At 34.8% G+C, this 13672-nt stretch overlaps 1 protein-coding gene across 2 annotated transcripts; it reads right to left on the reverse strand.

Annotated features, from left to right (window-relative positions):
• Positions 1–6554: 6554 nt before the first annotated feature.
• LOC116167316 lies at positions 6555–7499 on the reverse strand. Of its 2 annotated transcripts, none has more exons than XM_031482654.1 (3): positions 7113–7499; positions 6927–7066; positions 6555–6882 (listed from the first exon to the last, which is right to left on the reverse strand). In XM_031482654.1, exons 1-3 carry the CDS (start codon positions 7431–7433, stop codon positions 6576–6578), a joined length of 768 nt encoding a protein of 255 aa, XP_031338514.1. In that variant the 5' UTR covers positions 7434–7499; the 3' UTR covers positions 6555–6575. The 2 variants fall into 2 exon arrangements, with proteins under 2 accessions (XP_031338514.1, XP_031338515.1); XM_031482655.1 differs by having other exon boundaries at positions 6628–6882; positions 6943–7066.
• Positions 7500–13672: the final 6173 nt, after the last annotated feature.

The raw sequence follows: 13672 nt of genomic DNA on the forward strand, positions 1-13672 counted from the left end.
CATGGTACCTGTAGCAAGTGTTCTCATGTTTAATATACGGAGATTACAATAAAATAAGTACTAAATTCCAGATTTTGAGTGATATGGATGCTATTAAAGTGACCTAATATCTCTACTGCTTTGATATGGTCCATTCCATTTAAAAAGGTACATAAGATTGTACGTATGAATTCTTGCCTCATAAATACTATTAAAAAAATTAGTCCTCTACAAATTGTATGGCTATTGCTTAACCAACATAAATATTTAAGTGCCACATTAAAATGCCAAAATCAAGGAAAATATCATCAAAAATGGACTTGTCCCTGAGGTTAAAAGTTGAAATTTGATTTGTTACAAAAAGTTGATCATGGATATGAGATTTAGGCGGTGCAAACTATACGGGGCGCGTAACAATGGAGTTCGGTACGACGAAAAGGGGAAAGTGATACATAATCTATGAAGGATACATGTACCTCTTTGCCAAGAACCTTAAACTCCAAAACTGCTCATCATGGCTGTGTCGAGCGAGAAGAGCAAAGAAGGATCCATCGGCTCTTAGTTTAACATGCAATGCCAGGATCTGGGTCAACGATGACAAGGTAAGATTACCTAAACCGAGCACTGATTTTGGAAGTGCAGATGGTTTCCAGTTTCAAAGCCCTTAATTGGGTATTTTATTAGTTAGGATATCGTCTTTGGACCTTTTGACTTTTTTATACGTAAGTTTCATCGTTGTTTATACCGTCGTCTAATGTTAGTTTTTAGGTTCGGCCCTCCCTTGCAAAAAATTTAGTTTATCAACCTCTTCAAATTTCAATTTTACTCTGGAACCAACCACGGATATGGTCGTTGGCCTTTCCAGTTTTACTGCCCTTTTGGGTTTTTAATTGTTTTCCATCTATATTGTCAGTTTTATAGCTATAGTCTCTCCTCAATGATCTCTCTACCATCTTGTAGATCACCTGAAGATTACCGTTGGTCGAAACATGTAGGTATCACTTCGTTTTATTAAATTATATGGGAACGGTTTAGAGAACTTTTATACAATATTAATAAATTATCCCATTTAGAGTTTGAACACAAAATGGACGTCACGATTCCAAATTATACCTTAATATTGAAAGTATCCAAATTTTAAATGTAGCTATACGTCTATTACATGCCCAAAGTAATAAAACGTGATATTGGTGAGTAATATTGGAGATTTCAAGCTCTGAGTTAATTTAATACTTCACAGCCGACTTTCTATGTTAAAAGTCAACCATACACAAAATACCCTCTCAGGGGAGCGAAATTCTGGTGCGAATTATTCCGGTGCGAATTATCCGGGTGCGAATTGTCCGGGAGCGAAACGTCCGGGTGCGAAATATCTTTGGTGCGAATTTTCCTTGGTGCGAAATGTCCGGGTGCGAATTGTTCGGGTGCGAATTGTCCTACAACCTTTTGAAAGACATCTACTTTTTCTTTAGACAGAGAATGGCACAATAAATTAAATATATTAAATGATGAACCCTAATAAGATCCTAGCTAATAATACCTAAGCTCTTTCCTAAGTCTTTTATTTCAATGGTACAACATTCTAATCAGAAACTGTATGGCATTTTATTAATAGAAAAAAGAGCAGTATGAAATAAAACGTTTTACAACACCTACATTATTTTTATGTTAAATCATTGTACGTTATTCATTTCGAACATCTCTCTCTCTCGTTAACGTAAACTTTGATTTACCATACTCCTATGTAAATAACTCTTTCCTTCTGTAAAATGGTTTTTTTTTCATGAATAGGTATAATAAATTAACGTTTTTTTGACATCATTGACGCTTACCATGACAGCGTGGCTGTAGAAATATACCGGGTGAATATTCCAAAACCGAACATAGGAAATTAACATGGGAAAAAGGTTTTTTTGTAGATCGTTGCTACCCATGTTAACTTAGAGGGTTTATAATGACACGACGAATGGAAAGAAATTTTTTTTTCTCATCGAATGATATATGAATTAGTTAATTTTCAGTTGTATTTCTCGTTATTTTATCAAAAATTCGGCATTGAATGACGAGATGCTTCATGAAATTTAGATTGAACTTCCGTTGAAGTAAGTTCGTTTAATCTAGAAATTTTACTCTTGTTGAAGAATGTACTATTTTACGGAGAGTTAAATGTTCGCGATTTTTTTAAAATATTTATTAAAAGTTGTTATCAACATTTTCGTTTAGTGTATAACTTATTTTTTCAAAAAAAATGCTTAGAATTGGTAGATACTGCAGAGCCTTAAAGAGTGCATCATTTGTATGAGTACATTTGTGTAACTTCAACGTCATCAGAGAACCTAATGGTCATTTATACACTGAAAGTTTGCCTACAGTAACTAACTACTTAGTCGTCTGCACGCCTACTAATCATTGAGGATTTATAGCCACATGTAAGTACGAGTACCATACGAAAAATCATGTTAGGTACAACGGCGATAGTCGTCTTTGTAGCAAGCTTTGTTCTAAGAAACGTTAACAAATTAGATTTGTCCAATATTAAAGAGTTAATATGAGATTACTGATTTATATTAAAATTATGCCATATTAAAACTTTCCTAATTAGAAGTTGACCAACTTATACAATTAAGGGGTAGGACAAGGGCGTCATTTTCTTGTGATTAATATAGCATACTTCTTATATTATTTAATTAAACTGAGCATAAATTGTTCTCATTATGCAAAAAATGCAGTAATGGAGATTAAAGTTACGTATACGCTTTGGTACACGTATCTTTAATGAAAAGTTGGCGTTATAGCTGTTTCAAAGAAGATAACACAAATTTTAATTATAATAAGCTGTTACCTAAACTGTAACTAACGTACAAAATTCTTATAAAAAATGCAAGGAACGACTTAGTTAACTTCATAACGCTTCGTTATGTCAGAAAGCGTTTAAAGCACCTACCCCATTATATTAAGGATAACCTACTTGTTTAATTAACTTAACCCTATTAGTAAAACTTTACACAGTTGACTTTTATCACTCGATCCATAGTTACTGCTACTCAATTAGGTTATTTTCTAACCGTTTATTTACTACAGCTGTAACCTGAACAGAGCATTTCTGTTAGGTGGTAAATTGATGGGGGTAGTTGTACACAGCGTCATTTATCACCGCGGTAAATAATTTATCGAGTTCCTTTTATATCAGACTCAGACTGGCTTCTGTGTGTGTGTTTTATACTCGCATTGATAAAACGATGTGAAATTCAATTGAACACTTAATTGAAAGTAATATCTAGTTAATTATTAACCGAGGACGTAATTCAATACGTTAGTTTAATTAGTACACTTGCCATCGGTAGACCCTTGGGGTATCTCTCTACCACTAAATTATTTAGAGTAGTACCTACCGAACTGAGGTCACGACTACTTGAAAATATCTGAAGCGAGCTCGTCACTATCATAATAGACGCCCTCTGCTGATAACGTTTATTGTTATAGGTGAGAGTAAATTAAGGAATTACGGAAACGGAATAAAGCTTTGTCCAAACTAAACAAACCTACCTACATTTGTAACCATTTGAAAATTACACGTTACATTTGATCTCAAACTTCATTTATTTCACTTTTCCTGCAAAGTCGTTAGTTTGATGTAAAAGTAAAGTGGGAATCCCAGATTTTATCTGTGAATATGCCACACTGGGTAATGATATTGTTATCAACCTCTTAATCAATCACATATAACATCCCATAAAACCTGTCACATACTAACTGGTATTTTTGTAATGTCTTTATTACCCACAAAACAGTATATGCATACCTATATTCAATACAACTCGGTACAACACACCATCCCCAATCAGGCACACGTGAGAATGGGCGTACATAATTACGTAGATATTACCTTTTTCATTCTGTTATGATCACTGTTGAAACCAGGCGCGATGTGATACGGCTCGAAGGACCAAATGTTACGTCCAAAGGCGAGTAAAAGAACTGTTTTATGTATCGGCTATATCTTCTATTAAAAGGAAAGGTGACTCTGACTACTACTAAATTACTGTTGTTTGCGGCTGTCCATTTACAATGTATACATTTCGCAAGAAAATGATTGCACTTTACTATCAGTATCTATCCTTAAAAAACCCTGAACTTTTAAGGAAAAATCGGGAGCTCTCATTTTCAATATGGATTAAGCGAAGCTATACTGGGGAACAACAAGATGGTAGTTTAAAAGGCATAAACTTTAACATGCTCAACGAAAACAGTCCCTACCAACTAGAAAACATTTACAGTGGCATTAAATTTCATTTAATCTCAAACTAAAGGAAGGCAGTTTAGACATTATAGCGAACAAATGTCGCATTTAAAGTTCAAGATTCAACTAAAACGTCGTCGTCTACCGATTTCCAGCGAAAAGCCTCCACAATAAATTCCAAACAGTTTCTTGGCATCCGAAATAAACTTGTAGATGAGTTGGCGGGTAAACCACATACACATTTAATGTATTATTAAATGAATCCGCGACAGAGGGTATAGAAATCACAGTAACCCCGATTAGATTCCTCGAGTAGTAAAATGAAACCGTAGGGAGAAACTCATCTGCCGAGATTGCTTCCTGAAAAAGATAAGCTCGAACGTAATCCTCTATCTCCATTATAATACTGAAAGATACTGCTACACCTTTTTTTTGTTTGGGACTTATTGAGACCCAGCCCGACGCCTATTGTGAAAAAAAAAATCTATAAATCGTCGAAGGCGAATTAATATTCAACGACATCTTATGAATTTTCGAGTGGTTGCTCCTTAAGATGTAGAAGTAATCACCATTAGAGTTGAAAATTGATGAACGCTGATGAAGGATAAAATAAGTTTGAGGAGATTTTAAATTCCGATCCAACCATTATTTTATATTGGGGGATTTGGGAAGTATTTGCTTTTAATCTTTACTTTAGCACTTCGAAGCGAATTTTTGGACTTTAATTAGGTACATATAATTTGCATAAATCGTGCAGGATTAGTTGTTTCGCCCCAAATCTGACTGATAAACTAGAGACCCTTAAGCCGAATGTATCCATGTAACAAACTATCCGCAAAACTAATGATGTGAAAGGACGTGTACTGAAAAATTGAACCTTTTTATTTTATCTGAGATTGAAATGTGATTGTCTAATCAGAATCGATCTACTGTGAAACGCTTTTGCTAATACTGGGTGTTGGTTCGAATTTCGCGTGTAAGAGTCTAGTTTTTTTTGCAGCATGGAGTTTATTGTATTCGTAAAAGTGAATTGTAGAAGAAGAAAGGTTTTTGCCCGTTTGCCGTTCGCATGTACACAGACGGACGGACGAACAGACAGACGAATAAAAAGTGTATATAGGTACTTAATAATTACAAACATTTAAAAGAAAAAATCATCAATATCGACCTGTTCCTAAAACGTTTCAAGATTTTCAAAACCCTTACTGTTTTGATTATTAACAATCTCTTAAAAAAATGCCAGAATTTTTCCATGTATCTCTTCAAACTATAAAATAAATAACAGTAAGAAAATCAAAAAGAAACTTTTAAGTTCATTCACTACCATAGTTGTAGCAAAGATAACGCAAAAAAAGAAGCAGTTAGTGTAATCTTACTCAGTCACCAATAATCAACATATAGCCATATGTGGTCAAAGAAACGTAAAACTGGTTCTAAGAAAACTGGAAACTTACCTTTTCTGAACACCACCACAACACTACCACCAGAAATAAAATTTTTTTAAATTAAAAAAAAAGTATACACAAAATCAAAACCCGTGCTCAGATAAATTTTAAAATACCACTCTGTCAAACGTTCAAGAATGAAGATACTATAGAGGCGGTGATTTTTCGGACCTAATTACTTTTACCTTGTAATAAACCCTATTCATCTTCCAGAAATAATAGAAAGGATGTCATTACGATATTTCTCTTATTGTTTCTTTATGAAGTGCAATTTGTGTTATCGGGGTCTTTTCAAATTTACCGTTAATTATAATATTATCTTAATTACTTATCCAAATTTAGTGCCATCTATGAAATGCATTGTTCTATTGTCATTTATACATACTCGTTTTGTCTAAAATTTAATTCATTTCCTTTGTCACCCTTTTCAACTAAACAAATAAAGAACAATTTTTTATGTGTTCATTAACACATCTTTATGTAAGGGAGCGTTAAAATTACTTCCTTTTTCTATTTTCATCTTGATCTTATAATGTAAATATTTTTAACTTTAGACTTATCACTTTGTTTGTGTACGGTATTATATGTTGATTCTGTTTTAATATTAAGAGCGTCCCAAAAGTAGCGAATATTACACATAATATTGTAGATATACTATAACTAGGTATAACTGTTTGGTATTTAATTACTCCAAGGACTTTAAAATTTAGTACCCAACATAGTGACGAACCTGGACTAGTTCCTACGACCGCGAAACTAAACAATAGTCCACCTTTTGGATGTTTCAAAGTGAATGAAAGTTTATCGTTCACGCAATGTTTTGAAGCAAATTATTGCTTCCTTATTCCAGTTGCTGTGATACGTACAACATAAAATGCGAATAATTCAAATACCGAAATATACATGTTTATTTAAAGCACTTTTAAAATACAATCGGTTTCATGTGGAGAAGTGTGATTGTTAACCAAGCTTAAAAAATGTTCCAAATGCGATTGCTTGTGGACCGCGACTTGGAATCCTGGATAAGATGTCCTCAAGTACTCCTCCACGACGGAACTATTCAAAGGTATTGGAATTTCCAATGAATATCTGTTTAAGCCTAGCAAGGTTGGAATTTGATTATGTTCAGTGTTCCGTATGTCCATTGTTGACTTGTACGACCACCGCCTTCCAGAATGTTCTTTGACCGACAATTTAAACGATTTACGAAAATAGTATCTAAGGGTACAATGAAATAGTGTTAACAGAAATTGAAAGCTTACTTATTCTCGTCTATACCGATGCGGCGTAGTTTTTTACACTTTTTCAAGATTTTGTTTATACCCGCGCGGCATCTGCTACGTTTGCAAAAGTCGCCATTAATTATTTTGAGTTTCCTCAGCTCTTTGCTCGCTTTTCCGATCTGTATAAAGTGTATGGAACGATCATAGTGAAACATTCGGACTTACCGCATTAAGTATAAGAGGTAAATCTGATCGGCACGATATTGTTACGTCCGTTATATTAGGAGACGAGTTGATTATATCACAAATCTGCTGCGTTTTCGGCCTTTTGGGATTTAATATTCTTAACCTTTGTACATGCAGGGTCGGTTTTGGAGTTAAAAGGTTCCACCTTCTGCAGACATGCCGTACCTTACTTAGAATTTCTTCGTTGCTCAAAAATGAAAATATATGCAGCAGTATTTCGGTTGGTAAAACGTTAATGGGTGTCGGGTTACGGTTAATGCGGAATTTGCCACTAAAATTTTTATTATTGTGCGGGGCCATTTTAATGAAACGTGTAATGATAGACTAAAATTTCGTAAGTGAATGACGGGAAACGATTTTATTCATTTGTTCGGAAACCGCTTGATCGATAACTTAGAATTCCCATTGCCTTTCGAAGAAGATTTAAGAGCAGGAGTGAAATAGCCATTGCGTGGTGTTATCGATCAGTCTGTGAGCAGATATCTGTCTTTAGTCATTGAGGTGGTGCTATAACTATTTCAGTCACACTCATCGCGCCTAGTTTGTTTATTAGCACGCCTGATAGAAGCAGACTTTCTGAATTTAAGTGAAATAGAAAAATTATGTCAATGAATTTAATGTTACTAGTGGAAGAGAGATGAAAATACCACCACTCGTCTGGTTTCACTAATAATAATGCTTGTTTCTCTTTCAGTTTCGGGTATATAGTTCTATTGTTTCTGAAAAAAACACTTCTTTTTTAAGGGGATGAAATAGTATATTATATACCGCGGGACTGAAGTAGTACTTTTAATCCCGACGGTAAAGTTTACGGCCCGACCGAAGGGAGGGCCATAATTTACCTGAGGGATTAAGACCACTACTTCAGTCGCAAGGTATATACGATATTTTTCGTACTTCCGAAACCGAAACACTTAATATGTATGGAGTTAGAGAACGCGTTCTTTCAAAAAATCGCTGCTTACCAAGTTACCATAGGAACGTTACGTTGGTATGACAATCCCTATGCCATGGTAACAAAAATAATTTGGAAACTGTCATTACTAGAGTCATAATTTTGGTGGTGGATGACAAAGGTGTATTTGATATTGATAAAAAGCGGCCAAAGTAGGTAAAGAATTGATACCACCGAAATCCAAAAAACTATATGAGCAGCAGTACGATGCGTTTAAGAAGTAGTGCCGCATACAAAATGTGGAACAACCTACTGAAATTGCCTTGTTAGTAATTTCATCCTTCCGGGATTTTCGTCTAAATTTAATCCCGGCGGGACAAAAAGTGACACTTCAGTACTTGTCATAATGGAGTGAAGTTGTTACTTTAGTCCCGGAAGTACGAAAAATCTATTTTTTTCATCGTACACAGTTGCTGCAGGTAGCAAAATTTTTATAATGGCTTATATTTTAATAAGCAAAAATAAACAATATTATTCCAATAGAACAATTTGAAGAAAAACGGCAAAAACTAGGGGAACAATTTTAAGATATAGGTACACGGTTTTTGATATAATTAAAAAAAAACTAAATTAACGTATTGGATCCGCGCTACTAAATAGTTTTTTAAATCCGTCATCTCTCTCCTCTTTATTGTTGCTAAAATATTTTCTTTTGTTTCCTAGTGCCCAACTGCCTTAATTAAACATCTATTATTTCTTTTTCCTACATTATTACCGCAATAAAAGCAATTCGAAGTAAAATCGAATACTTCTGCTTCCTGAACGATTTGTTTTTGTTCACTAATTCTTGTTCCTGCCTGTTTTACAGCTGATACGATTGCGCTGGACTTATTCATATTTAGTTTACAGGAATTATGAATAAAATCCTCATGAAGTTTATTTCAGGTTTTGCATCTCAGATCATTTATTGCTTTGGCCAGTAATACTAACGTTCTTATTATTGTAGATTTTCAACAGCCCCAACGCAATTGCATCAGCTGTAAAACAAGTAGGAAGAAGAGTCAGCGAACAAAAACAGATTGTTCAGGAAACAAAATAATTCGATTTTACTTCGAATTGCTTTTATTGCGATTTTCTCGGAGTTTTTCTATAGGAACCATGATTTTTTGTTTATTAAAATATAAGTCTTTCCGAAACATTCTACCCCGCGCACCTCTGTACGATGGCTTAAAATTAATACAGAGTGAGCAACAAAGATTGAAGCGTGCCGCTTCAGCTAAATTGGCAATGTGCCGCTCATAGCATATGCTGATTTGATACAAGATACGAAATACGAATAGACGCACGTCACTGTGACAGCGCAGAACGTCATTTTCGTATACAACTCCATACAAAGAAGGTAGTTTTGATATTAATAGGAACAAGCGGTGATGACGCACGCTTCAATCATTGTTGCTCACACTGTAGTTTTGCCACAAATTGCAAAATTCCACTTTCCACTCCTTTCAACCCTTGGGATTTCACCCGCGGGAAAATTCAGCTGTTTTAATTATTTTTTCCCAATTTCTAATCATTTCACCTGCATGAAAAACTCGGTTTTAACGGAGAAGTAATTTTTTTTGTCAAAAAATATTATATAGCCTGGACTATTATTAAACATTTTAAATACCAGGTGTGTCGCTCGTCATTCATCACGCCAGTTTTGCACATTCTTTACCCTTATTTTCGGCATTATTTCAGCCGCCCCCCGCCCCCTGGTTGACATATAACAGTAGGTACATAACTTAACCTCCGTTTGACGCGTACCTACAAATAAAAGGACGCGTACTTTGTTAGGGACAGGAAAGTATTGATAAGTTTGTTCTTCACTGAACTGCTTTACTACAGTATTAAGTAGTTTTTTGAACGTTAATCAAAAGTTATAGACTACGGGCTGTAACTTTTGAACTAGTAGCCCAATCTTGAAACTGTTTGAAATTATGGATTCTACAGGCCTCATTCTATAAGAAAAAATTTTTTCCGGGTCGATCTGAGACAATTTTTTTTTCGGTGCTCAAAAAAAGGCAGGAATTACAACCTTCCTTTTTTACCAAAAACCGACTACACCAAAATTTCTCGGGAAAACACTTTTTCTTATTAATTTGGGTGCGTAGAATCCAAATCAATTCGTACTTTTTCGATCACACTTTCAATCAAAAGTTATAGACTAGAAACCAATTTCGAAAAAAAAGGGCTGTAACTTTCGAACTAGTAGCCCAATCTTGGAACTGTTTGAAATTATGGATTCTACAGGCCACATTCTATAAGAAAATTTTTTTTCCGGGTCGATCTTAGACAATTTTTGTTTCGGGGCTCAAAAAAAGGCAAGTTACAAACCTTCCTTTTTTACCAAAAATCGACTACACCAAAATTTCTCGGGAAAACACTTTTGCTTATTAATTTGGGTACGTAGAATCCAAATCAATTCGTACTTTTTCGATCAGACTTCTTAAGTAAATAAAAACGTAAGTGAAGTGTGTATTACGAAGATTCCTACTATAGCGGCTACTTTAAATCTACTTTTAAAAGGTGTACATTTACAATTCAAAATATACAAGGAAATCTACTGTAAGTCCCACTACCTATACTTCTGAGTTACAAAAAAAATCTTCCACGTTTCTGTTTCCAAACTGGATTAACACCCCCGACCATCAGTGCCATCGTGGATTTTGACAACCAGTTTCTATCGCACTATAAATACCAAAACCTTCCTTTTCATATTTCATCTGCTAAATGATTAGAATAGACTGAGAAAACGAGCGTAAAAGTTTCATTTCGCAACTAGCAAAGTAATTGCAAGGGATGTCTGGCAACTCAACTCACAATATTTTTATACAATAAACAGCTAAAGCTAAATCTGTACATCACGTAGTAAAGCGAGTCTCGCAGTTAATTTAAAACATTGCGGCTATTATGCATAGCGAGTGTAACGTCAGCTACATAAAAATATTACTCCTGGATCTTTTGTAAGTTGAAAACCGCTTAAAAATCCGACACAAGGATTGCACGCATAGTATACTATCTTCGTTTCGTACGTAGGTAGTATAAGTTAGGAGCAAAATAATAGTAGTGATGATAAGCGTAGATAAATTTTTATTGTAAATAATTGAACAAAAGCAACTGCTGTACGTGCATATATGTAGTATTGGTTATGTACATATATGTATATAAATTTAACTGTGTATGCATTCAACCACATTGCGGAAACTAAACTGCGGCCAAATCAATAATAAGGGGATCGGAATGGGCCGTTGCAAATTCCCGAGGGATGTTTCTAATAACAGCTGTCCACTACACAACTAAACCGCCCACTATTAGAAAGGGACTGAAAAGCGAGATTGCGGGTTAGCTGTCGACGCACGTCACTTACAACGGGAAATTTGATTACAACGCGTTTCACATTCAAAAATTCCCGGTCGCCCTTCATTACTAATTTTACAATTGCAACAGTATTGTTTGGGGGTAGCTGCATACTGCTGTGTGATCATTGTTATTGTAAATTGGGGAGGCATATTCCGTACATCCTTTTACGCAATTTAATTTTCTTAAATGTGTTTTTCGGTTGTGGCAATGAATAAGTTTGAAACACATCGGGCAGTTACTATTTTCCCTGCCCAATGTTATTTTATCCCAATTCACTTTGATATCTACTCACTTTCCCAGTTGTTTTTCCCTAATGCAGTAGAAGTTTGCATCTGCAGTGCTTTTCGAATTTTATATTTATATCAATAATCAAGGCGGTTTAGTCGGCGAAGTAGTCCCACATAACAATGAATAAGTTCGACTGGTTATCAATGAAAAGGGCCGGCCGTTTGCGAATATTAAAAGTAATTGGTCGGAATACTTGTTAATTATCCCGTAATGAATCTCATCCTGCAATTGATACACGAAACGGGATGAGTTGACCATACAAAATTAATTATCCTTTATAACAATCCTATACCTGTAATTACAATATTATTTCCCTTAACGAAATTAGCATTTAAAGTTTTTAATTAAATTCGACCAGATTGTTTTCATGGGATAATTGAATTACACCGAATCAACGTAAATATATCTGCCTATTCTCGTTCTTGTAGCAAGGCAAAGCTTTCACATTAATTATATATAAACACCTGCTGGAACAGTCCCATTTTACTTAAAAGTTCCAAACAAAGTTTTCCACTTTCCGGCAGTTTCACAATTTTCAATTAAAGGCCGGGTTTTATTTTCTTAATGTAGGTATTGCATTAGGCATGCATTATTTTCAAGGCGAGATCGAATTTTAAAAGAACATAACATGCAAACAATAATTTTCCGTGTGGTGTCACTTTGCTTCAGAAAATAGACAATTTGGGTTATGACTTTTGGAATAGAGTACGGAAGTATTAGGGTCGTGTAGTAAATTGGCATATTATTAGTAATTACCGTTTTAAATTCTCTGTTGTAGCATTCGATCAATAAGAGCTTTTGTAAGACGCACGTTTCCTATTTATCAAGCATAGCAGTTTCTTATGCAAAGGCTAATAAATATTGCTTCTCTATCAAAGCTATTGAATAATTGTTGAAAGTGCAATCTTGAATTATTTGGCATGTTGTAAGATTGCTGCTTTTATAGATGCACTCACTATGGACGTGTGCATTTACTAGCTTAGACAGCCGCAATATAGATAAAGGTCCCCACCCTCGAGAGTCGAGACCATTCTGTAATTATTAACTGAAGAGATTAGCTAGCTAAAAATTGGTAGTTAATTGCAAAACTCGTCGTAAGTGTGCGATGTACAACTATTCCAAACACTCACATAATGTATTCAGTCATTAGAGGTAAGTGCATACTGACGATAGCGTCCAGTTAAAGCTTGTCGAGATTTTAAGATATCGCACCTACCAAGAAGTAAGAATAAGTTAGACTATTAAATACACGTTTAAATTCACGTTTTTTACAATTATCGTCAATCTGATAATTCAACATTTGCAAATCTTTGTTCTTATGAACTTCTTGATTAAACGCCTAAAAATATAGCAGAACACGTTGCAGCAGTTATAGTGGTACATGGTCTGGTTTAGTTAGTGGTACTATTAACCCTATTTCTTTGATTTTCATCAGGAGAACGTTAATTGTGATACTGGACGGTTCTAGGACAATTCGCACCCGAATAATTCGCACCCGGACATTTCGCACCCTGACATTTCGCACCAAGAAAAATTCCCACCAAAGATATTTCGCACTAGAATTTCGCTCCCCTGAGAGGGTATTTTGTGTATGGTTGACTTTTAACATAGAAAGTCAGCTGTGAAGTATTAAATTAACTCAGAGCTTGATATCTCCAATATTACTCACCAATATCACGTTTTATTACTTTGGGCATGTAATAGACGTATACCTACATTTAAAATTTGGATACTTTCAATATTAAGGTATAATTTGGAATCGTGACGTCCATTTTGTGTTCAAACTCTAAATGGGATAATTTATTAATATTGAATAAAAGTTCTCTAAACCGTTCCCATATAATTTAATAAAACGAAGTGATACACTACATGTTTCGACCAACGGTCATCTTCAGGTGATCTACAAGATGGTAGAGATCATTGAGGAGAGACTATAGCTATAAAACTTACAATA

Source organism: Photinus pyralis, unplaced genomic scaffold (assembly GCF_008802855.1).
Source record: "Photinus pyralis isolate 1611_PpyrPB1 unplaced genomic scaffold, Ppyr1.3 Ppyr1.4_LG3b, whole genome shotgun sequence".
Lineage (NCBI taxonomy): Eukaryota > Metazoa > Arthropoda > Insecta > Coleoptera > Lampyridae > Photinus > Photinus pyralis.

What these genes read in the sequence shown, in the direction of transcription:
- LOC116167316 (XM_031482654.1), bottom strand. Translation starts at nt 7,433, where the DNA reads ATGGCCCCGCACAATAATAAAAATTTTAGTGGCAAATTCCGCATTAAC. An exon ending in TACCTCTTATACTTAATGCG is followed by an intron (nt 7,067 to 7,112) that starts GTAAGTCCGAAT and finishes CACTTTATACAG; the next exon opens with ATCGGAAAAGCGAGCAAAGA. An exon ending in ATCGGTATAGACGAGAATAA is followed by an intron (nt 6,883 to 6,926) that starts GTAAGCTTTCAA and finishes TTGTACCCTTAG; the next exon opens with ATACTATTTTCGTAAATCGT.